This window comes from Phocoena sinus, chromosome 1 (assembly GCF_008692025.1).
Source record: "Phocoena sinus isolate mPhoSin1 chromosome 1, mPhoSin1.pri, whole genome shotgun sequence".
Lineage (NCBI taxonomy): Eukaryota > Metazoa > Chordata > Mammalia > Artiodactyla > Phocoenidae > Phocoena > Phocoena sinus.
In genome coordinates this window covers 2,318,790-2,344,504 of record NC_045763.1, presented here as the reverse complement: position 1 = coordinate 2,344,504, position 25,715 = coordinate 2,318,790, and the positions used below count along the sequence as shown (strand labels likewise).

General features: G+C 47.4%; 1 protein-coding gene across 4 annotated transcripts in view; it reads left to right on the top strand.

Moving 5' to 3' along the window:
* CEP104 (centrosomal protein 104) overlaps positions 1 to 18,995 on the top strand; it is a 58,735-nt gene extending 39,740 nt beyond the window's left edge. For 2 of the 4 annotated variants that reach the window (XM_032609136.1, XM_032609128.1), the window contains 7 exons: positions 9,069 to 9,105; positions 9,330 to 9,396; positions 10,205 to 10,313; positions 11,887 to 12,025; positions 12,196 to 12,263; positions 15,348 to 15,438; positions 16,317 to 18,995. In XM_032609136.1, coding sequence (XP_032465027.1) covers positions 9,069 to 9,105; positions 9,330 to 9,396; positions 10,205 to 10,313; positions 11,887 to 12,025; positions 12,196 to 12,263; positions 15,348 to 15,438; positions 16,317 to 16,432 — 627 coding nt within the window. In that variant the 3' untranslated portion in view covers positions 16,433 to 18,995. Of the gene's footprint in view, positions 1 to 9,068; positions 9,106 to 9,329; positions 9,397 to 10,204; positions 10,314 to 11,886; positions 12,026 to 12,195; positions 12,264 to 15,347; positions 15,439 to 16,316 lie in introns of those variants that run through there. The other 2 variants (XM_032609151.1, XM_032609144.1) reach the window with 2 other exon arrangements.
* Positions 18,996 to 25,715: the final 6,720 nt, after the last annotated feature.

Here is a 25,715-nt window from a genome sequence, read left to right as displayed (position 1 = left end):
GTCTTATAATTTTCTGCATACAGGTCTTTTGTCTCCTTAGGTAGGTTTATTCCTAGATATTTTATTCTTTTTGTTGCAGTGGTAAATGAGAGTGTTTTATTGATTTCACTTTCAGATTTTTCATCATTAGTGTATAGGAATGCCAGAGAGTTCTGTGCATTAATTTTGTGTGCTGCTACTTTACCAAATTCGTTGATTAGCTCTAGTAGTTTTCTGGTAGCATCTTTAGGATTCTCTACGTATAGTATCATGTCATCTGCAGACAGTGACGGCTTTACTTCTTTTCCGATTTGGATTCCTTTTATATCCTTTTCTTCTCTGATTGCTATAGCTCAAACTTCCAAAACTATGTTGAATAAGAGTGGTGAGAGTGGGCAGCCTTGTCTTGTTCCTGATCTTAGTGGAAATGCTTTCAGTTTCTCACCATTGAGGATGATGTTGGCTGTGGGTTTGTCATATATGGCCTTTATTATGTTGAGGAAAGTTCCCTCTATGCCTACTTCCTGCAGGGTTTTTATCATAAATGGGTGTTGAATCTTGTCAAAAGCGTTTTCTGCATCTATTGAGATGATCATATGGTTTTTCTCCTTCAATTTGTTAATATGGTTTATCACATTGATTGATTTGCGTATATTGAAGAATCCTTGCATTCCTGGAATAAACCCCACTTGATCAGGGTGTATGATCCTTTTAATGTGCTGTTGGATTATGTTTGCTAGTATTTTGTTGAGGATTTTTGCATCTGTGTTCATCAGTGATATTGGCCTGTAGTTTTCATTCTTTGTGACATCCTTGTCTGGTTTTGGTATCAGGGTGATGGTGGCCTCGTAGAATGAATTTGGGAGTGTTCCTCCCCCTGCTATATTTTGGAAGAGTTTGAGAAAGATAGATGTTAGCTCTTCTCTAAATGTTTGATAGAATTTGCCTGTGAAGCCATCTGGTTCCGGGCATTTGTTTGTTGGAAGATTTTTAATCACAGTTTCAATTTCAGTGCTTGTGATTGGTCTGTTCATATTTTCTATTTCTTCCTGATTCAGTCTTGGCAGGTTGTGCACTTCTAAGAATTTGTCCGTTTCTTCCAGGTTGTCCATTTTATTGGCATAGAGTTGCTTGTAGTAATCTCTCATGACCTTTTGTATTTCTGCAGAGTCAGTTGTTACTTCTCCTTTTTCATTTTTAATTATATTGCTTTGAGTCTTCTCCCTTCAAACTATCAAAAATTAAATACAAAGAAAACATATTAAAAGCAGTAAGGGAAAAACAACAAATAACACACAACGGAATCCCCATAAGGTTAACAGCTGATCTTTCAGCAGAAACTCTGCAAGCCAGAAGGGAGTGGCAGGACATATTTAAAGTGATGAAGGAGAAAAACCTACAACCAAGATTACTCTACCAAGCAAGGATCTCATTCAGATTTGATGGAGAAATTAAAACCTTTACAGACAAGGAAAAGCTGAGAGAGTTCAGCACCACCAAACCAGCTTTACAACAACTGCTAAAGGAACTTCTCTAGGCAAGAAACACAAGAGAAGGAAAAGACCTACAATAGCAAACCCAAAACAATTAAGAAAATGGGAATAGGAGCATACATATCAATAATTACCTTCAATATAAATGGATTAAATGCTCCCACCAAAAGACACAGACTGGCTGAATGGATACAAAAACAAGACCCATATATATGCTGTCTACAAGAGACCCACTTCAGACCTAGAGATGCATACAGACTGAAAGTGAGGGGATGGAAAAAGATACTCCATGCAAATGGAAATCAAAAGAAAGCTGGAGTAGCAATTCTCATATCAGACAAAATAGACTTTAAAATAAAGACTATTAGAAGAGTCAAAGAAGGACACTACATAATGATCAAGGGATCGATCCAAGAAGAAGATATAACAACTGTAAATATTTATGCACCCAACATAGGAGCACCTCAATACATAAGGCAAATACTAACAGCCATAAAAGGGGAAATCGACAGTAACACATTCATAGTAGGGGACTTTAACACCCCACTTTCACCAATGGACAGATCATCCAAAGTGAAAATAAATAAGGAAACACAAGCTTTAAATGATACATTAAACAAGATGGACTTAATTGATATTTATAGGACATTCCATCCAAAAACAACAGAATACACATTTTTCTCAAGTGCTCATGGAACATTCTCCAGGATAGATCATATCTTGGGTCACAAATCAAGCCTTGGTAAATTTAAGAAAATTGAAATTGTATCAAGTGTCTTTTCCGACCACAACGCTATGAGCCTAGATGTCAATTACAGGAAAAGATCTGTAAAAAATACAAACACATGGAGGCTCAACAATACACTACCTAATAACGAAGTGATCACTGAAGAAATCAAAGGGGAAATCAAAAAATACCTAGAAACAAATGACAATGGAGACACAACAACCCAAAACCTATGGGATGCAGCAAAAGCAGTTCTAAGAGGGAAGTTTATAGCAATACAAGCCCACCTTAAGAAACAGGAAACATCTCGAATAAACAACCTAACCTTGCACCTCAAGCAATTAGAGAAAGAAGAACAAAAAAAAAACCCAAAGTTAGCAGAAGGAAAGAAATCATAAAAATCAGATCAGAAATAAATGAAAAAGAAATGAAGGAAACGATAGCAAAGATCAATAAAACTAAAAGCTGGTTCTTTGAGAAGATAAACAAAATTGATAAACCATTAGCCAGACCAAGAAAAAAACCAAGAAAAAACGGGAGAAGACTCAAATCAATAGAATTAGAAATGAAAAAGCAGAAGTAACAACTGACACTGCAGAAATACAATAGATCATGCGAGATTACTACAAGCAACTCTATGCCAATAAAATGGACAACCTGTAACAAATGGACAAATTCTTAGAAGTGCACAACCTGCCAAGACTGAATCAGGAAGAAATAGAAAATATGAACAGACCAATCACAAGCACTGAAATTGAAACTGTGATTAAAAATCTTCCAACAAACAAAAGCCCAGGAGGAGATGGCTTCACAGGCGAATTCTATCAAACATTTAGAGAAAAGCTAACACCTATCCTTCTCAAACTCTTCCAAAATATAGCAGAGGGAAGAACACTCCCAAATTCATTCTACGAGGTCACCATCACCCTGATACCAAAACCAGACAAGGATGTCACAAAGAATGAAAACTACAGGCCAATATCACTGATGAACACAGATGCAAAAATCCTCAACAAAATACTAGCAAACATAATCCAACAGCACATTAAAAGGATCATACACCCTGATCAAGTGGGGTTTATTCCAGGAATGCAAGGATTCTTCAATATACGCAAATCAATCAATGTGATACACCATATTAACAAATTGAAGGAGAAAAACCATATGATCATCTCAATAGATGCAGAAAAAGCTTTTGACAAGATTCAACACCCATTTATGATAAAAACCCTGCAGGAAGTAGGCATAGAGGGAACTTTCCTCAACATAATAAAGGCCATATATGACAAACCCACAGCCAACATCATCCTCAATGGTGAAAAACTGAAAGCATTTCCACTAAGATCAGGAACAAGACAAGGCTGCCCACTCTCACCACTCTTATTCAACATAGTTTTGGAAGTTTTAGCCACAGCAATCAGAGAAGAAAAGGAAATAAAAGGAATCCAAATCGGAAAAGAAGTAAAGCCGTCACTGTCTGCAGATGACATGATACTATACGTAGAGAATCCTAAAGATGCTATCAGAAAACTACTAAAGCTAATCAATGAATTTGGTAAAGTTGCAGGATAAAAAATTAGTGCACAGAAATCTCTGGCATTCCTATACACTAATGATGAAAAATCCGAAAGTGAAATCAATAAAACACTCCCATTTACCACTGCAACAAAAAGAATAAAATATCTAGGAATAAACCTACCTAAGGAGACAAAAGACCTGTATGCAGAAAATTATAAGATACTGATGAAAGAAATTAAAGATGATACAAATAGATGGAGAGATATACCGTGTTCTTGGATTGGAAGAATCAACATCGTGAAAATGACTCTACTACCCAAAGCAATCTACAGATTCAATGCAATCCCTATCAAACTACCAGTGGCATTTTTCACAGAACTAGCACAAAAAATTTCACAATCTGTGTGGAAACACAAAAGACCCCGAATAGCCAAAGCAATCTTAAGAACGAAAAACGGAGCTGGAGGAATCAGGCTCCCTGACTTCAGATTATACTACAAAGCTACAGTAATCAAGACAGTATGGTACTGGCACAAAAACAGAAAAATAGATTAATGGAACAGGATAGAAAGCCCAGAGATAAACCCACGCACATATGGTCACCTTATCTTTGATAAAGGAGGCAGGAATGTACAGTGGAGAAAGGACAGCGTCTTCAATAAGTGGTGCTGGGAAAAGTGGACAGGTACCTGTAAAAGTATGAGATTAGATCACTCCCTAATACCATACACAAAAATAAGCTCAAAACGGATTAAAGACCTAAATGTAAGGCCAGAAACTATCAAACTCTTAGAGGAAAACATAGGCAGAACACTCTATGACATAAATCACAGCAAGATCCTTTTTGACCCACCTCCTAGAGAAATGGAAATAAAAACAAAAATAAACAAATGGGACCTAATGAAACTTCAAAGCTTTTGCACAGCAAAGGAAACCATAAACAAGACCAAAAGACAACCCTCAGAATGGGAGAAAATATTTGCAAATGAAGCAACTGACAAAGGATTAATTTCAAAAATTTTCAAGCAGCTCATGCAGCTCTGTACCAAAAAAACAAACAACCCAATCCAAAAATGGGCAGAAGACCTAAATAGACATTTCTCCAAAGAAGATATACAGACTGCCAACAAACACATGAAAGAATGCTCAACATCATTAATCATTAGAGAAATGCAAATCAAAACTACAATGAGATATCATCTCACACCAGTCAGAATGGCCATCATCAAAAAATCTAGAAACAATAAATGCTGGAGAGGGTGTGGAGGAAATGTAACACTCTTGCACTGCTGGTGGGAATGTGAATTGGTACAGCCACTATGGAGAACAGTATGGAGGTTCCTTAAAAAACTACCAATAGGGCTTCCCTTGTGGCGCAGTAGTTGAGAGTCCGCCTGCCGATGCAGTGGACACGGGTTCGTGTCCTGGTCCGGGAAGATCCCACATGCTGCGGAGCGGCTGGGCCCGTGAGCCATGGCCACTGAGCCTGCGCGTCCGGAGCCTGTGCTCCGCAACGGGAGAGGCCACAGCAATGAGAGGCCCGCGTACCGCAAAAAAAAAAAAACTACAAATAGAACTACCATATGACCCAGCAATCCCACTACTGGGCTTATACCCTGAGAAAACCATAATTCAAAAAGAGTCATGTACCAAAATGTTCATTGCAGCTCTATTTACAATAGCCCGGAGATGGAAACAACCTAAGTGGCCATCATCGGATGAATGGATAAAGAAGATGTGGCACATATATACAATGGAATATTACTCGGCCATAAACAGAAACGAAATTGAGTTATTTGTAGTGAGGTGGATGGACCTAGAGTCTGTCATACAGAGTGAAGTAAGTCAGAAAGAGCAAAACAAATACCGTATGCTGACACATATATATGGAATTTAAGAAAAAAAATGTCATGAAGAACCTAGGAGTAAGACAGGAATAAAGACACAGACCTACTAGAGAATGGACTTGAGGATATGGGGAGGGGGAAGGGTAAGCTGTGACAAAGTGAGAGAGGGGCATGGACATAGGACATATATACACTACCAAGCGTAAAATAGATAGCTAGTGGGAAGCAGCCGCACAGCACAGGGAGATCAGCTCGGTGCTTTGTGCCCGCCTGGAGGGGTGGGATAGGGAGGGTGGGAGGGAGGGAGATGCAAGAGGGAAGAGATATGGGAACATATGTATATGTATAACTGATTCACTTTGTTATAAAGCAGAAACTGACACACCATTGTAAAGCAATTATACCCCAATAAAGATGTTAAAAAAAAAAAAAAGAACAAAAAAAAACCCAAAGTTAGCATAAGGAAAGAAATCATAAAGATCATATGAAAAAGAAATGAAGAAGAAATGAAGGAAACAATAGCAAAGATCAATAAAACTAAAAGCTGCTTCTTTGAGAAGATAAACAAAATTGATAAACCATTAGCCAGACTCATCAAGAAAAAAAGGGAGAAGACTTAAGTCAAGAGAATTAGAAATGAAAAAGGAGAAGTAACATTTGCATGCTCGTCATTCTCCCCGGGGATGAAGTGTGCTGCTGGCCCAGCCGTGTTTAGAGAGGATGCTCAGAGCTGCAGGAGTTGGCGGAGCAGGGAGGGGGTAGAGGGACAGAAGTCCTCTCTGCAGCTTCTCGCCTCCTTCAGAGGCAAAGGAGGTAAAGGAGCTTGAATATGAAGATCTGATTTCCGTGCACTAAAAAAGGAAGGTTTGGGGCAAATGCTGCCCGTCAGGAAGCACTGAGTCCTAGTGCGCAGGGGGCATCAGATGGTGTTTGGTTGTATGAAACGTGTCCCTTCTGAAGGGCCCTGCCTCTGTGATTTAAATTTGTGCCATCACTCTGGTTTTTGTGATTAAGTCCGTTAAGTTGATAGTAGAAGGGAGAGGACGTGGGTGCATAAGGCCGGCTGTGCTCATGAGGGTGAGTCTCCTGGGAAGTGCTCTGACCACCGCTTTTTAGAAAAAGAATAAGTGACTAAAAATGGCAAAAAAGAAAATACGACCGAATGTATGTTGAAGTGCCTGTGACAGAAAGTGACAGTGACGTTTCCGCTGGACGCTGGCGTGTCAGAATGCCTGTGAGAAGAGCAGGAAAGCAGCCACCGAGGAACAGAAGAGAGGAGGCGGGGGACCAGCGGGGCAGCTCAGGAGCAGTGCCTGGCCTGGGAGCTGCCGAGGTCACCAGGCTGTGCGTCCCCGCAGCATCTGTGGTGCAGGTCATGGAGGCCTGTCCTCCGGCTCGTCTTCATCCTTCAGTGTTTGTTGAGCGCCTGCACTGGGCCAGCCCTGCCCTGAGCTCCAGAGATGCAGCAGGAACAAGGGCCGCTACTCCAGGAGGAGAGACCACACGGCACGGCCGCTCGGGAGGCTGGGTGCCGTCCTGCTGTCCTTGTCCTGAGATGATCACTGGAGCCATCTCGCAGGAGGCTGACAGAATCTTTTTTTCTATTTTTTATCATTGTAAAATATACATAACATGAGATTTACCATTTTAACCATTTTTAAGTGTACGGTTGTGTGCCATTGAGGACATTCACATCGTTGTGTAGACACCACCACCATCCAGCTCCAAAACTTTTGAGAACAGCAGAATATTTTTAAATCACCCGATTGCTCACGAGTTTTCGGAAAAGATTTTTAAATTACTAATCAGTTGTCTAATCTGTTCAAAGCATAGATTAAGGTAGATTTTATAACTAAAATTTAACTTTTGGCATTGTTCATTTGTCTCCTTGCAAGATATACAAACCCATCTCTCATTAATAAGAATTGTTTTTGATGCCCAGAATCCATTTGTGTAAGTTTGCTTTCTTTAGTTGGTAGGTGTATAAATCACGTGAACCCTATTTGCAAGTTTAGTATCAGTCTGTCAGGTGCTTCCCCAGTCCTAAAATTGTATTCTCGTGTGTTTTCTGTATTCAGAGCTTGGGTTGGAGAGAAGTTCCTATCGTGTAAGCTTTGATTTTCTGCAATCACAGTAGACGGTGTCTATGTATTGCGTCACTTAATGCCATGGATAGGGGACCAGCTCGTCCCTGTCCTCCTGTGAGACTGCAAGTCCCAGATGCGCCTCCCCCACCAGTGGCCAGCAACCCAGGCCACGTGGGTCTAGCAGGCTCAGGTGGGGCAGACTGGCCAGTGCAGGGAGGAAGGCTTGGTCACAGGAGGAGCCCCCGGGAGGCCCCTGAGTGGCAGGAGAAGAGCTCGGTGCAGAGGGGCAGCTTCCCGCCGTGGACACACAGGCCCCTGCACCCTGTCCTTCCTCCGGTCAGCAGTGCGCCCCTGGCTGTCACCTCCCACAGTGGGGACGCCCAGCAGCCAAGACCCACAAGGCACATACGCGGTGCGTGAGGGTGTGGTGCCCGCTCAAGGGAAGAGGAAGCCAGAGGAGGGAGGCGGCCAGCTGACGCCGCCTGACACCACGTGACACTGCGTGGCGGGGGGGGCCCCCGGGGGAGCAGTGCCGTGGCCTGTGGAGCCTCCAGGGGTCCCTTTACAGGGGCAGTAACGGGCTGCCCTGGCCACTGTGTTTGCAGGTGGTGGGAAGGGCAGGCTCTTGGGGTGCTGAAGCAGAGCCTGCAGGGCTCACTGTTGGGTCGGGGACAGGCCACGCCTGGAACCGGAGGGAGGGGTGGGAGCCGCTGGGGTCTCCAGGCTTCATGGCCTGGATACCTGGAAGACTGGCGGTTCTGGGCTCCGCGCCAGAGGCTGCGAGGGGCACACGTGAGGGGGAGCCTGTGGGCGGGGAAAGGGGTGTTGGTCTGGTTAAGTCACATTTAAGTGACGTTAAGACCCACGTACATGCTGGGTAGCAGAGAGGCCCAGGTGATGGCACGAACGTTTGGGTCATGAGCACAGAGATTGGTGTGCAGCCTGGGACCTGGGCAAAAGCACCGTCAGGGTCTGTATGGACAAACGGGGGGCGGGCTGAGTCCTGGAGGGGGCGCAGAGGGCGCCCTGGGAGCCCGACTCAGAAGGGCCTGGAGGAGACAGGTCAGGAGAGTCACGTGCCGCCGGGAGCCCATGGCGCGTCCTTCGGGCGGGCAGACACTGATGATGGGCAGGCGACCCGGAGAGGGTGCAGGTGGCCTTGACGAAGAGTGGTTTCCAAGGAGACGGGGGGGCGGGGGGCGGGCAGGAGCCCGAGGTAGGGGCTGTGGAGGGCAGGACTGAGGAGACTGCTGCCCACGGATTGAGAGGGCGACTCTTTCAAACAAGTGTGGTGTTTGCGGATGGAGATTCTGCCACACAGCCTGAGGTCGTGCCTCCAGGATCACAGTAGACCCTGGGTAGACTCTCACTCGCACTGCAGCCATTTGTCCCTGATCTTTCTGTTCTTCTGTTTCAGGAAAAAGAGAGTGAAGCTGTGAAGGCCAAGAATCAGGGTATGTAGAACGCACATCATGAAAGCTCTGCGTAGAAACCACTTTTATTCACGCCGCGAATGTCTGCATCTCCGATGCTTCAGGGCTGAATGCAAAATACTACCTTTACTAACTGGTAGCTTTTAAACTGTATTTCCCATCCAACTGGTTAACTGGTTACTAAAACTTTGAAAATAGTTTTCTACAAAAGGTTATTTAAATAGCTTTCTTTTTAATTTCTTTAGACACTCAAGGAAGGAAAGCGGCCCCACCTAATGCTCCAGAAATTCCAGATAATCACTATTTAGATAAGTGAGTAAAGTTGTCTCTAACCCACTGTAGAATAAGTAGAGGGACTAACCCATAAAAATGCCTTCAGATAAATATATTCTCCCTGGTTCATGAGGATTACATGAACTAGTTGGCTCTTTTCAGTGATTTTGAAAGCTAGGAAATTGCCCTCCAAACCAGGAGCATCAGCTGTGAGTCAAGATAACCTTTCCTCTCTTCCCCGACAGAAACGAGCAGGCTGTTTGTCAGAAGTCCTGTTACAGGCCAAAAATTCTTTTAGTGTTTTATGAAAGTATAGTTGATTTACGGTGTGTTGATCTCTGCTGTACAGCAGTGACTCAGTTATACATATATATGTTCTTTTTCATCATCTTCTCCACTATGGCTTATCACAGGACATTGAATATGGTCGGGCTCAAACTTTACAGCAGCAAAATGCTTTCTCCTGTGCTGTGGCTGAGACAAATCTACAAGGAATTTAAGGGAAATGTCTTGGTCTAATCTTTTCTTGTGATTTAAAATATCCTTTCTGCTTGGTGACGCTGACAGAGTTAGAATTCTAAGGGATCTTAAGCTACTTTATCTCAAACACCTACGTGGTAAAGACTCTTGTTTACGCCCTTTGATAGAGGAGCTACCCAGCCCCTCCTGAGGCCCCTCTGTGAGGGGCAGCCGTGCCTCCAGGTCAAGCTGAAGCCCACTCAGTGGGTCCAGGATGGTGGCCGCAGGCTGGGCATGGGGGGCGTCACAGAGCTCCCCGGGAGCTGGCAGAATGGGGATGGCTAAACTGGGTCTGTGCTTCATTTCTTACCTTTCTGTTCTGTTTCAGTTTATGCATTTTTTGTGGGGAGAGGAGCGACTCCTTCACGGAAGAAGGCCTGGATCTCCATTACTGGAAGCAGTGTCTTATGCTGACGAGATGTGACTACTGCAAGCAGGTCAGGCGCTGGGCACGGGCGGGCCAGGCCCAGGCAGGCGAGCTGGACGCGCAGTTCCCGAAGGCCGAGTCACAAAAATGTCCCAAATCTTAGCATTTTCAGAGGAAAAGTTATGGGGAAAGTTTCGTTGGGCTTGATTTTTCTTACTTTATTATTAGAGTATAACATATATATAAATGTATACAAGTCATAGGTGTTACAGCTCCTGAATTATCGCAAGATAAACAAATCCACGTAACCACCAGCAGGCCACGTACCGCACGGTACCCCACCCTCCTCCCCAGGGCCATCACTGTCCTCGTGTCTGCTTCTGGCTTTGTGAGTTTTACCGAAGTGGAATCGTGCGCTGCGTCTGGCGTCTGCTGTACAGTGTTCCACTGTTTGAATGTACCGCAATTTATCAGTCCTTCTGCTACGTCTGGGTTTGGGCTGAGACTCTTAGGAATAGCGTTGCTACACACACCCTTGTGTAATCTTGCATGCGTGTGGACGCACTTTTTTGGGCGCACACCTCGCTGTAGGACGGCGGGGTGGGCTCGCGTCCAGCTGCAGAAGGCCAGTGTGAGCCACGCGCCTAGCGTCCGGGCGGGAGCCGCCCCCCATCCTCGTCAGCCTCGCAGTCGCCACCTGCCACGCGCCCATCACGCTCTCCTGACGATGCTGGGCTGGAGCCCTGTCCCCCTGCTGGCCTCTCGCTGACCTCTTTGGCGAAGCACTTCTAGTTTCTCACCCATATTTTGAATTGGGTGCCAGTCCCACTATTGCTGACGTGTAGTCGTTCTTGACACACCCGGATGTGTGTCCTTCTCCACTTGAATGTGTGGTGTCCACTCTGTGTCTGGCCTCTTCACCAACGAGCAGGAGCTTTTCATTTTAATGTTGTCCACCCTACTGACCCGTTCTAGGGTTAATGCTTGGGCACCCTGTTGAAAGGGTCCTCGCGCACCCCAGTTCATCTTTCCTCTATGCAGCCAGCCCTCCTTTAGACAGAGGAGGGGAACCAGAAGGGGAGTGACCTTCTGTCCTGGGTGCTCTCAGGCCTGCAGGGGCGGGGTGGGCAGGCCCCACCCTCTGAGCAGCTCCCCCCCACCCTGGCTGGCGGTGCAGACTCCTCCACCCAGCGTGGCCTGGCTCCTCTGGCAGCAAGCGAGAGTCTGCGGCGTGAAGCTCTAGGGTGCGTACAAGCCCCTCCTGGCAAAGAGTTTCACAGTGGTGAAAGGGTCTCTTCTTGTGACCCGTTTCCGGGCATATTCTTAGAAATGGCCAGGAGCCCGGATTGAACCCAAGGCCACGTAAACCCCTGAGCTCTTCAGAGTACAGGGCAGGGTTAGTGTTGTGGGTGAACCGTCCCTTCCCCTCCCCGCTTAGCCGTGGCCTCTGGATGCTCCTGAGGTAGCAGGGCAAGCAGGATGTGAGGTCTCCAGCCACGTGTACGTGACTGCACAGGTAACAGGTGTGCGCCTCCCTTCCCGAGTGGCGCTGGCGGGACAGGAAGCGCGCGCTCGTGCAGGGGCCGGGGCCGCACGCGCCTCGGGGTGCTCAGCCGTGTGACGTGTCCCGTCGTGGCTTCCAGGTGGTGGAGATTTCCAGCCTGACGGAGCACCTGCTGACGGAGTGTGACAAAAAGGACGGCTTTGGGGAGTGTTACCGCTGCAGTGAGGCCGTTTTAAAGGAAGAGCTGCCCAGACATATAAAAACGAGAGACTGCAACCGTGAGTGCCCCCGCAGCCCCCCGAGACCCTCGTGCCATCCCCGGAGGCCCGGCTGGGGGATCGGGGGGGCAGATCCCATGTCTGCCGGTGACCCTGCCCACCCGTTCCTCTGCGCCGCCATTCATGCCTCACAGGAGTAACTAGATCTTGTCTCATTGAAACCGTTTCAGCTGCCAAAGCGGAGAAGCTGGCGAACCGGTGTCCTCTGTGCCACGAGAATTTCACCCCCGGAGAAGAGGTGAGGGGCTGACGGGGCGACCTGGCCGCGTGGAGGGACGGCGGGCGTCGGGCGGAGGCTGGCCCCCGGGGTGGGGTGAGGCTCTGTCTCAGGGTTCCTGCGCTCGCTGCCCAGCACGCCTGTGGCATCTCCCAGGAAGGGGGAGCGTCTCGGCTCTTCGGGATGGAAGCATGAAGTGATCTCACTTTTTCCAGCCTGGGCTTTCGTCTCCACGTTGGGGCCTAGACTGGCCTCCTGGCCAGATTCTGTAACGCTCTGGTCCCTTGTGATGCATAAAGCTGAGCCCCGTCCAGGTTGGAAATCCTACCTCGTGTCCGGTGCCCAGCACTCCGCCCGCTCCCAGCGTGAGCCACGCGGGTGACACAGCGGCCTAGTTGGGGGGCGCCAGGGTCTCCCACCCTCTCCTCCACGCGCCCCGTCCTCTGGTGTCGGCCCGATCACTCTGGCTCACACAACGCCAGCGCTGCCCTGCGTGCTGAGCTCCCGCGGGGCCCAGCAGGCCCAGCCTCTCCTGCCCTGAGCCCCTCAGCCGCGGCCACCTGCGGTCCACCCACTGCGTCCACTTTGGGGTCCCTTGTCCCAGCCCTGGGGCTGTGGTGCCAATAGGATGGCTCAGACCCAGTAACGCCCCACCGCGCCGGATGGTGGGCCCGGCCGCCCGCTGCTCCCTCAGCGCCCCGGCCATCCGGCCGTCCAGGGCTCATTCTCTCTCTCAGAAAACATCACACACATAACAGAGACAAGCATGGGAACCACGTGCCTCCTCACGGGCTGTGTGTGAGGAAGGCACAGTGAAGGTTTAGGTCTCTTCCATCGTTGACTGGTTTTCAGAATGACAAGTTGGGTCCCCAGCATCTTCCGGTGGGGGCTTATTTGCTTGTTGGATCTCAGCACCATCAGGAACTCACGGCTTAAAACTGTCTGCCGTGTTCAGCTGTTGGCATCGCTGTGCTTAGTGGTGCGTGAACGAGCCGATCTCTGGCCATCAGAGCCTCTGCAGACAGGCTCCTGGCGCTGCCGGTGGCCCAGGGGACTCAGAGCCTCCTGGCCGTCGCAACAAGGTGCCCCACCGAGCCTTCCGTTCCTGGTTCCCTGCAGTGGAAATGACGTTCCAGCACCCCCTCGGGTGCCTCGGGTGCTCCTTGCTCCTGGTTCGGTACCATTCTGGGCCTCCTTGCGGACAGAGCCGGGGAAAACGTTGAGATAAATCCATCAAAAGTTCATGGTGGGGGCTTCCCTGGTGGCGCAGTGGTTGAGGGTCCGCCTGCCGAGGCAGGGGACACGGGTTCGTGCCCCGGTCCGGGAGGATCCCACATGCCGCGGAGCGGCTGGGCCTGTGAGCCATGGCCGCTGAGCCTGCACGTCCAGAGCCTGTGCTCTGCAGCGGGAGAGGCCACAACAGTGAGAAGCCTACGTACCGCCAAAAAAAAAAAAAGTTCATGGTGACGTTCCTGATTCGGAATCTGAGCTGTAAGAGTTTCTTGAACCTCTGGCGTCGCACGTCTGTGTGTCCTTCCTTCCCTCCCAAGAATCAGTGCCCACAGCCCCCAGAGATGCCCGTTGGACTGTCACAGAGTGTGCGTTGCTCGGACCCACGTTCCCCTTGGCGGGGGCTCAGAGCAGCGGTGCGGGTGCCGCGGGCAGGGAGATGCTGCTGGACGCCGCGCTGTCCCAGCTCTTCGTGTCCCTCCCGTGCCTCCTTCTGTTTTGGTTTTTTTTTTTTTTTTTTGCGGTACACGGGCCTCTCTCACTGTTGTGGCCTCTCCCGTTGCGGAGCACAGGCTCCGGACGCGCAGGCTCAGCGGCCATGGCTCACGGGCCCAGCCGCTCCGCGGCACGTGGGATCTTCCCTTACCGGGGCACGAACCTGCGTCCCCTGCATCAGCAGGCAGACTCTCAACCACTGCGCCACCAGGGAAGCCCCCGTGCCTCCTTCTGGAAACGCGGGGCAAAAGCGTCTCTGTTTCACGGTCACGGGAGTTGCTCCACGTGCTTGTGTCACCAGTTGTTAACAACTCAGCCTCATTGTTTCAGTCTGTGTTCAAGTCCCAGGGGTTTTCAAACACGAGCTCTACAATTACATGAGATACTTACACGGTTCCAAAGTCTGTCAAATGAGACTTACTCAGGGAAGACCCGACAGAAGCTGCCGCCCTGCCCACCATCCCTCCTCTTACAGAGCGAGGGGCTTTTTATGGTTTATCCATTTTAGTCTTAAATGTGAACTGCTCTCACATGCCCATACATTTTCTCTCTCCCTGTGTATTTTAGAATTTAGGAGCCTTTGAGCTTTTGTTGTCGTTGTCACCTTTACACTATCGCTGTCGTACGTGACCAGCCCCTCCTTCTGGAGACCAGTCGGCTCCCTGCTCTGAGCAGCGCGGACGTTGGCCGTGGCCTCCTTCCCTTCCTGCCCTCCCCCAAGCCCCCGCGTCTGCCTCGAGGGGACGGCATCTGACTCACGTCAACTGCAGAGAGGCATTAGCAGGCCTGTGCTGCTCTTCCGCTTTCTCCGTGTTTTCTTAACGTGGCACCGCCCGCCGAGCAGCTTAAACACCCGTCGTCCTATCACAGTTTCTGTGGGTCAGAAGTCCAGGCACGACCTGGCTGGGTCCTCTGCTTGCGGTCTCCCAGGGCTGCACTCGAGGTGTCATCCAGGCTGCGCCCTCATCTGTGGCTCGGCAGGGAAAGGAGCCACTTCCTGGCCCATCGCAGGTGCCGGCAGAATTCTTTTCTTCGTCATTGTAGGACCAAGGGCCCTTCTTCCTTGCTGGCTGTCCAGCAGGGCCACCCTCAGCCCCTGCACCCTGTGCCCCTGGACCGTCGCACATTGCGCACCCCGCGTGACAGCGGTCTTGGCATGTTTGCTCAGCGGTGAGAGAGCTGGGAGAGGTGTGAAGTGCAGGCAGCATCTCAAGATACGTGGGTGCTCCGGCCGGGCACTCAGCACAGGGGGCTCCAAGGCAGGACACGCACAGCGCTCGGACCCACGCCCGCAGCCGCGGCGCATCGCCACCCCTGGCTTGGTCGTCTCAGTGGCCCCTCTGGTGGCCTGGTTCCCACTCCACCTGCCTCTCGTTTCAGGCGTGGAAGGCCCACCTCATGGGCCCCGCGGGCTGCACAGTGAACCTGCGCCGGACGCACGTGCTACGCAAGGCGCCCACGCTGCCGCCAGGTAAGCATCCTCCCCGGCCTCGGCCCTGTCCCTGGGTCCCGAACAAGTAGGGCGATCATGTCGTCAGCACCAGCTCTGGCCGAAGCCCCTCCACGTGGTCCTGCTTCCCCACTCACAGAGTTGAGAAACCAAACCGCGGGTGTTCGCAGGCGCACCGCGGGTCTCGTGTCCCTCCGCGCCATGGGTACCAGTGTCCAGAAACTGGGGGCTCAGTAGGAGACCCGTAGGCGGCGCCACGACCTGACTTCCGAATCCCAGTCCTGGCTGCTTTCTGTAGGATTTAGAATGCCTTACAGAAGAGTGTTGTTTTTCATTAGAAAATTATTCTTGACCTTGGATACATGACTTTATTTTGGGGCCCTGTGATCAACGAGAACATGAGGAAATGTGTCTCGTGGTCATTCAGCGCCAGGCACGGGCAGGAGCTGCGCCTCTCACACACACACACACGCGCGCACGCACACATGCACACGTGTGAGGACCAGAGGTGCTGGGGGAGCCGCCCCGGCCTCCTAGCCAGGTAACCGGCCCTGGTCACATGGCTGCTGGTCTTTCATTTCGGGAGCTGTTTGAAACTAAAAATTAGGTAAGCGGCTCAGTTCTTTCCTCTGACCGTGCGTCAGGCTCCTCCTCTGGCTCTTTCTTCTTCCTCTCCTGCCGTCGCATGTGCATCCTCGAGGGTGGTCCGCCCAGCCCCCTCTCACATCTGCCGGCCCAGCCCGGCCACCTGTGGGCTAGGTGACCCGGAGTGTCCCAGCCCCTCGTGCTCAGATCCTCCCCGTGTCTGGCGACCCCGGGCCACTCGTACTGTCACTGCGGCTTTGCACCCTGGCTCACGTTTGTCCCCCATGCTCTGTGTGTCTGTGTGTCCACTGCAGGTAAAGGCCCAGCCGCAACCAAGTCAGGGACCTCGGGATCCAAGGTCGGAAGCAAGATCCCCACCCCCAAGGGGGGCCTGAGTAAAAGCTCCGGCAGGATGTACACAAAGCGGTGACACAGCACCGCATCTGCTCCCTCGTCTCCAAAGGGACCGAGCAGCTTCCCCAGCCGTGGACGTGTCACCTCAAAGCATCTCTAGATGTGGCAACCCCCGCTCCGCCCCTGCTGCCCCCAGGCTTCTGGCTGCGCCCGTCCCGACCGTGGCCCCTGCATCCGGAGTGAGGCCCTGATCTCCCCATGGCTCCGGCTCGCAGGTCTCCACCCCCCAGGGCCCGGGGTCCACAGGAGATGGTCCTGCTGGAGGAGCAGCGCCGGGCGGCCCATGCGGAGGGACAGGCCCAGGGCAGCACCTCTGCGCAGCTGCTTGGAGCGATTTCCATAAAGCCCTCACTCGAAACCTCTTGCATGTGGGTCTCTCTCAGCCGTGGTGGAAGGTCTGCAGGGCTCGCCAGGCCGGGGCATGGGATGGGATGGGATGGGATGGGGGGGCCAGTCACCCTGTGCCCCTCCTCCCCAGGGTAGGGGGGCCGTCGGCCTGCAAAGCCTGCATGTCCACGGCAGCAAGAAGTAAGGTCGAGGTCAAGAAGTTAAGGTCCCGGCCCGGCCCCCTCGGCTCTCGCCTGCCAGACACTCGGAGCGCAGCCCACCTGACCCTCCCATCGGCGCCCACACCAGGCGGAGTGGAGGTTGATGCTGGCGGCTCCACGTCAGGCCCTTCCTCGGGGGGCTTCAAGTTCTTTACACGCATGAAGCCCTAGAAAAATAGGAGACGACATTCCCCGATGATCCTGCACTCACCTGAGCACGTGTGTCCGTCGAAATAGCCCTTTCCTAAACCCCTGGGGCAGGCAGAGCAACTCCCACTCTGTAACATTCAGAGGAGCCTCCGAGCCTCTGCTCAGCCCGTCGTCCTGTCCCGCTCGGATCCACGTGGGAATTGCAACTGTATGTTCACTTTTCTCAAACACTTTGTATGATACTTTCAACACCAAAAACCACTTAAAATGATGAAACCAAACCTCAGAATCCAGTCTCCTGACCAGCCGCCAACCAACCTTCCCGGCCTGTGGCAGTGGCTCACCTGGCTTCAGAGCCAGGTAGCTGTGGGGGAGCCAGTGTCTGTCCAGAACGTGCTTGGAAAGGCCGCCTTCTCGTCCACACCTGTGGTCCCCAGGTGCCCAGCCCACTAGAGACCGAAAGGAGATGGCCCTCCCCGCCCCACCCGGCCCCGTGCCCAGGGTGTGCTTTCCCCCTGAGCACGATACAAGCAGGCTTCCAGGATGACGAAACGTGTACTACACTGTTAGTGTAAGAATATTTTTAATTCCCAACCATGTAAAGTAACAAAATATATATTTTAAAACTAATAGCTATTTGAGCGATGTGCTCCCTGGGTATGTTAGTGACCATGAATTTGTACTAGTCGGTCAATTTCCATTTTTGGTAGGCTAATGCTTTCTCATATGGTTGACTCAAAATACTGAGCCAGAATAAGAGTGACCAAGAGGGCTTCCCTGGTGGCGCAGTGGCTGAGAGTCCACCTGCCGATGCAGGGGACACAGGTTCGTGCCCCGGTCCGGGAAGATCCCACATGCCGCAGAGCGGCTGGGCCCGTGAGCCATGGCCGCTGAGCCTGCGCATCCGGAGCCTGTGCTCCGCACCGGGAGAGGCCACAACAGTGAGAGGCCCGCGTACCACAAAAAAAAAAAAAAAAAAGTGACCAAGAGAATTACCTGCAAAAATATACTCTATAAAAAAATGTAAAAGTATGGGGGGAGAAATAACATAAAACTTTACTAGAGAGAGCAAAGTACAGATGCCAAGATAATTATAAGATGATCCTTCCTGGTTTCAAAAAGATGTTGCCATGGTCTCTCACCCATGAGAGTGAAGTACAGATAGAACACTTCTTTAAACAGAACAATGAGAAAAGTTAACCAAGAAATGATTCTTTTCTCTCCAATCAAAACTTTTAAGAAATATACAGTTAATGTTTTCTATGTATTGTAACATAAAGAAGATATTTGTAAAATTACTGAATTTTTAGTGATTGACAAACAAAATTGAGTGCATTTAAAACATCAGTCTTGCTGGTTACAGAAGAATCATGTGCTTCTGTTCCGATGATTCCTGGCCGTGATCAGTGGCTATTAAAATATTTACAGAGTTATATATATACTACTAAGGGACGAAGAATAAAGGATAGAAAACTAAAAAGGAACTGTAAGCTCCCTTGGCCATTCATAAATATCTAAACTTGGAACAGTACTTAATTGAAATTTCACTCATGAATATGTTGTGGATACTTAACAATATTTATTTCTATTATTTTCATATTTCAAAATATTCTAATTTAAAAGAATTTTATCTATAAATTTGGCATTAGAGTACAAGCGTAAACACTTTTAATGAAAATTTGCAACTTTTTAATGTTTTGACATAGTTTTCTACTTGTCTTTATTTCACGTACCAAAATTATAAAATATCTAAGTAATATATTTTTGTTGTTGTTTGAGGGCTTAGGCGTTAATTCACCCTGAGTATATGAATGTAATAAAAAGATTACTAAATGTCTTGTCACTTTTATTTTAAAATTATAATTAAAAAGCAATCGGTAAGTTGTTACATTTCCTTTCGTAGACATGCAGGTGTAGCTCAGCCCTGAAATGCCAGGCAGTTGCTGAGATTTGCTTAGAAATGGGCAGTGGGTATTAAGTTGCCAGGAGAGAGTGTGGTTCCTAAAATAAGTTATTTGTGGGTTTCCTCCTGAAGAAGCTAAACGATTTTAAGCTACATATAAATTAGAGAAAGTTCTTTACCAATTTTATCCCATGGAATAAAATGAGAGTATTTTATAAATGCTCCAATTGTGCCCATCAGAGGTTTATACTTCATAGTCTCTTCCTGTGTTTTTTTTTTTTTTTTTTTAAACATCTTTATTGGGGTATAATTGCTTTACAATGGTGTGTTAGTTTCTGCTTTACAACAAAGTGAATCAGCTATACATATACATATGTTCCCATATGTCTTCCCTCTTGCGTCTCCCTCCCTCCCACTCTCCCAACCCACCCTTCCAGGCTGTCACAAAGCACCGAGCTAATATCCCTGTGCCTTGCGGCTGCTTCCCCCCAGCTATCTACCTTACTACGTTTGTTAGTGTGTATATGTCCATGACTCTCTCTCGCCCTGTCAAAACTCACCCTTCCCCCTCCCCATATCCTTAAGTCCGTTCTCCAGTAGGTCTGCGTCTTTATTCCTATCTTACCCCTAGGTTCTTCATGACATTTTTTTCCCTTAAATTCCATATATGTGTTAGCATACGGTATTTGTCTTTTTCTTTCTGACTTACTTCACTCTGTATGACAGATTCTAGGTCTATCCATCTCATTACAAATAGCTCAATTTCATTTCTTTTTAAGGCTGAGTAATATTCCATTGTGTATATGTGCCACATCTTCTTTATCCATTCATCCGATGATGGGCGCTTAGGTTGTTTCCATGTCCTGGCTATTGTAAATAGAGCTGCAATGAACATTTTGGTACATGACTCTCTTTGAATTTTGGTTTTCTCAGGGTATATGCCAAGTAGTGGGATTGCTGGGTCATATGGTAATTCTATTTGTAGTTTTTTAAGGAACCTCCATACTGTTCTCCACAGTGGCTGAACCAATTCACATTCCCACCAGCAGTGCAAGAGTGTCCCCTTTTCTCCACACCCTCTCCAGCATTTATTGTTTCTTGATTTTTTGATGATGGCCATTCTGACTGGTGTGAGATGATATCTCATTGTAGTTTTGATTTGCATTTCTCTAATGATTAATGATGTTGAGCATTCTTTCATGTGTTTGTTGGCATTCTGTATATCTTCTTTGGAGAAATGTCTATTTAGGTCTTCTGCCCATTTTTGGATGGGGTTGTTTGTTTTTTTGTTATTGAGCTGCATGAGCTGCTTGTAAATTTTGGAGATTAATCCTTTGTCAGTTGCTTCATTTGCAAATGTTTTCTCCCATTCTGAGGGTTGTCTTTTGGTCTTGGTTATGGTTTCCTTTGCTGTGCAAAAGCTTTGAAGTTTCATTAGGTCCCATTTGTTTATTTTTGTTTTATTTCCATTACTCTAGGAGGTGGGTCAGAAAGGATCTTGCTGTGATTTATGTCATAGAGTGTTCTTCCTATGTTTTCTTCTAAGAGTTTGATAGTTTCTGGCCTTAACATTTAGGTCTTTAATCCATTTTGAGCTTATTTTGTGTATGGTGTTAGGGAGTGATCTAATCTCATACTTTTACATGTACCTGTCCAGTTTTCCCAGCACCATTTATTGAAGAGGCTGTCCTTTCTCCACTGTACATTCCTGCCTCCTTTATCAAAGATAAGGTGTCCATATGTGCGTGGGTTTATCTCTGGGCTTTCTATCCTGTTCCACTGATCTGTCTTTCTGTTTTTGTGCCAGTACCATACTGTCTTGATTACTGTTGCTTTGTAATATAGTCTGAAGTCAGGGAGCCTTATTCCTCCAGCTCCTTTTTTCGTTCTAAAGATTGCTTTGGCTATTCGGGGTCTTTTGTGTTTCCATACAAATTGCGAAATTTTTTGTTCTAGTTCTGTGAAAAATGCCAGTGGTAGTTTGATAGGGATTGCATTGAATCTGTAGATTGCTTTGGGTAGTAGAGTCATTTTCACAATGTTGATTCTTCCCATCCAAGAACATGGTATATCTCTCCATCTATTTGTATCATCTTTAATTTCTTTCATCAGTGTCTTATAATTTTCTGCATACAGGTCTTTCGTATCCTTAGGTAGGTTTATTCCTAGATATTTTATTCTTTTTGTTGCAATGGTAAATGGGAGTGTTTTCTTGATTTCACTTTCAGATTTTTCATCATTAGTATATAGGAATGCCAGAGATTTCTGTGCATTAATTTTGTATCCTGCTACTTTACCAAATTCATTGATTAGCTCTAGTAGTTTTCTGGTAGCATCTTTAGGATTCTCTATGTATAGTATCATGTCATCTGCAAACAGTGACAGCTTTACTTCTTCTTTTCCGATTTGGATTCCTTTTATTTCCTTTTCTTCTCTGATTGCTGTGGCTAAAACTTCCAAAACTATGTTGAATAAGAGTGGTGAGAGTGGGCAACCTTGTCTTGTTCCTGATCTTAGTGGAAATGCTTTCAGTTTTTCACCATTGAGGATGATGTTTGCTGTGGGCTTGTCATATATGGCTTTTATTATGTTTAGGAAAGTTCCCTCTATGCCTACTTTCTGGAGGGTTTTTATCATAAATGGGTGTTGAATTTTGTCGAAAGCTTTCTCTGCATCTATTGAGATGATCATATGGTTTTTCTCCTTCAATTTGTTAATATAGTTTATCACATTGATAGATTTGCGTATATTGAAGAATCCTTGCATTCCTGGAATAAACCCCACTTGATCATGGTGTATGATCCTTTTAATGTGCTGTTGGATTCTGTTTGCTAGTATTTTGTTGAGGATTTTTGCATCTATGTTCATCAGTGATATTGGCCTGTAGTTTTCTTTCTTTGTGACATCCTTGTCTGGTTTTGGTATCAAGGTGATGGTGGCTTCGTAGAAGGAATTTGGGAGTGTTCCTCCCTCTGCTATATTTTGGAAGAGTTTGAGAAGGATAGGTGTTAGCTCTTCTCTAAACGTTTGATAGAATTCACCTGTGAAGCCATCTGGTCCTGGGCTTTTGTTTGTTGGAAGGTTTTTAATCACAGTTTCAATTTCAGTGCTTGTGATTGGTCTGTTCATATTTTCTATTTCTTCCTGATTCAGTCTTGGCAGGTTGTGCATTTCTAAGAATTTGTCCATTTCTTCCAGATTGTCCATTTTATTGGCATAGAGTTGCTTGTAGTAATCTCTCATGATTTTTTTTATTTCTGCAGTGTCAGTTGTTACTTCTCCTTTTTCATTTCTAATTCTATTGATTTGAGTCTTCTCCCTTTTTTTCTTGATGAGTCTGGCTAGTGGTTTATCTATTTTGTTTATCTTCTCAAAGAACCAGCTTTTAGTTTTATTGATCTTTGCTATTGTTTCCTTCATTTCTTTTTCATTTATTTCTGATCTGATTTTTATGATTTCTTTCCTTCTGCTAGCTTTGGGGTTTTTTTGTTCTTCTTTCTCTAATTGCTTGAGGTGCAAGGTTAGGTTGTTTATTCGAGATGTTTCCTGCTTCTTAAGGTGGGCTTGTATTGCTATAAACTTCCCCCTTAGAACTGCTTTTGCTGCATCCCATAGGTTTTGGGTCGTTGTGTCTCCATTGTCATTTGTTTCTAGGTATTTTTTTATTTCCTCTTTGATTTCTTCAGTGATCACTTCATTATTAAGTAGTGTATTGTTTAGCCTCCATGTGTTTGTATTTTTTACAGATCTTTTCCTGTAATTGATATCTAGTCTCATGGCGTTGTGGTCGGAAAAGATACTTGATACAATTTCAGTTTTCTTAAATTTACCAAGGCTTGATTTGTGACCCAAGATATGATCTATCCTGGAGAATGTTCCATGAGCACTTGAGAAAAATGTGTATTCTGTTGTTTTTGGATGGAGTGTCCTATAAACATCAATTAAGTCCATCTTGTTTAATGTATCATTTAAAGCTTGTGTTTCCTTATTTATTTTCATTTTGGATGATCTGTCCATGGGTGAAAGTGGGGTGTTAAAGTCCCCTACTATGAATGTGTTACTGTTGATCTCCCCTTTTATGGTTGTTAGTATTTGCCTTATGTATTGAGGTGCTCCTATGTTGGGTGCATAAATATTTACAATTGTTATATCTTCTTCTTGGATCGATCCCTTGATCATTATGTAGTGTCCTTCTTTGTCCCTTTTAATAGTCCTTATTTTAAAGTCTATTTTGTCTGATATGAGAATTGCTACTCCAGCTTTCTTTTGGTTTCCATTTGCATGGAATATCTTTTTCCATCCCCTTACTTTCAGTCTGTATGTGTCTCTAGTTCTGAAGTGGGTCTCTTGTAGACAGCATATATAAGGGTCTTGTTTTTGTATCCATTCAGCCAATCTGTGTCTTTTGGTGGGAGCATTTAGTCCATTTACATTTAAGGTAATTATTGATATGTATGTTCCTATTTCCATTTTATATATTGTTTTGGGTTCGCTACTATAGGTCATTTCCTTCTCTTGTGTTTCGTGTCTAGAGAAGTTCCTTTAGCATTTGTTGTAAAGCTGGTTTGGTGGTGCTGAACTCTCTCAGCTTTTGCTTGTCTGTAAAGGTTTTAATTTCTCCATCAAATGTGAATGAGATCCTTGCTGGGTAGAGTAGTCTTGGTTTCAGGCTATTCTCCTTCATCACTTTCAGTATGTCCTGCCACTCCCTTCTGGCTTGTAGGGTTTCTGCTGAGAGATCAGCTGTTAACCTTATGGGGATTCCCTTGTGTGTTATTTGTTGTTTTTCCCTTGCTGCTTTTAATATGCTTTCTTTGTGTTTAATTTTTGACAGTTTGATTAATATGTGTCTTGGCGTGTTTTTCTCCTTGTATTTATCCTGTATGGGACCCTCTGTGCTTCCTGGACTTGATTAACTATTTCCTTTCCCATATTAGGGAAGTTTTCAACTATAATCTCTTCAAATATTTTCTCAGTCCCTTTCTTTCTTTCTTCTTCTTCTGGAACCCCTATAATTCGAATGTTGGTGCGTTTCATGTTTGTCCCAGAGGTCTCTGAGACTGTCCTCAGTTCTTTTCATTCTTTTTTCTTTAGTCTGCTCTGCAGTAGTTATTTCCACTACTTATCTTCCAGGTCACTTATCCGTTCTTCTGCCTCAGTTATTCTGCTATTGATTCCTATCTAGAGTGATTTTAATTTCATTTATTGCATTGTTCATCGTTGCTTGTTTCATCTTTAGTTCTTGTAGGTCCTTGTTAACTGTTTCTTGCATTTTGTCCATTCTACTTCCAAGATTTCGGATCATCCTTACTATCATTATTCTGAATTCTTTTTCATCTTCCTGTGTTTTTTATCCCTTTTGAAAGAGGGCGTTTTTACCAGCCAACAAAGCTATTTTGCTTTTCAAATAAGTAAAAATACAGTATTTTCTCTGTTGAATTGTAGAGTGGTTTTAAGCTTTTATTACCTTTGATGGTTTTATAAGTTTCCATTTTGAAGTTATAGTTTTTTCCTTTATATATATATACATATATGTATACACACACACATATATAAACCTAAAACTTAGCATTACAGTTTAAACAGCAAAATTACTTATCTTACTTTGGTAGGTGGGGTGTGTGCGTGTGTGCGTGCTCTGGAGAACGTGGGAGGAAAGAGCTCGCTGTCCAAAGGGAAGAGTGTGATTCTACCTGCTAGTGTCAAGACACCCCGAGAGATTTCAGTGCGCAACTTTCAACTAGGTGTTCGTTCGTGCCATTGCTTATTTGCTCTTAAAACCTAGCCCAGTGCTAAAAAACAAGAGCCTGCTGGAGCAGCGTGTGCCCCGAATCCTCGGAGCGCTGGGGTCTCCACCCAGCCTGCTGCACCAGGGGCAGGGAAGCCCTGGGCAGGGGCTGAGCCTCCCGGATCTGGGGTCGGAGTTTGGGGCGGTGACCCCTGGAGCCGCTGCTGCAGGGCGGACGGGAGCAATTCAGTGGAGCACCCCACGCCCCCACGTGCGTGTTCTGGAAGGGTCAGAGGACCTGCAGGGCAGCTGGTCCCACCCTCCACTGCGGGCAGGGAAACTGGCTCAGAGCCCAAGCCCTCACCACCGGAAGGCAGCGTGCCCAGATGTGAACCCTGTGCTCTGCGCCTCTGTCCACCCTGCGGTGAGGGTTGCCGGGAGCAGGTTCGGGGTACTGGAGGCAAGATCCGCTTGTCTCTGCCTCGGTTTCTCCCCACACCCCGGAATGGAGCTGATGGGGAGGTGTTGAGCCTGGTTCCCAGCACACGCCCACTGCGCGCCTGCGCCCAAGCACAGAGCAGTTCCCCCCAGGCAGCCTCCACCCCTTCATCTCAGGCCGGGAAGGTGATGAGCCTGCAGGGGTGGGGGGAGATGGAAGGTGTGGCGCGGCCACCTGCCCGGCTGGCCTCAAAATCTCCCCGAGCTTCCTTCTGGCCTCTGAGGTCCCCAGGGGTGCCTCCCAGTGCGGGGTGTGGGGGGGGGGCGTGGGAGGAGCCAGCCGCAGGAGGAAGGGCACCACCACCCCCCTCCCCACCCCCAGTCTCTGAGCTCTCAAGTGCAGGGGAGGCGTGCGGCCCCTCCCCATCAACAGATGTCCCAGCAGGGAGAGCGGGGAAGAGAGTGAGGTCAGACTGAGCAGCAGGGTGGGTGCCCTCGCGAGCAGGCGTCCCGGGGCCTAGCTCATCCCTAA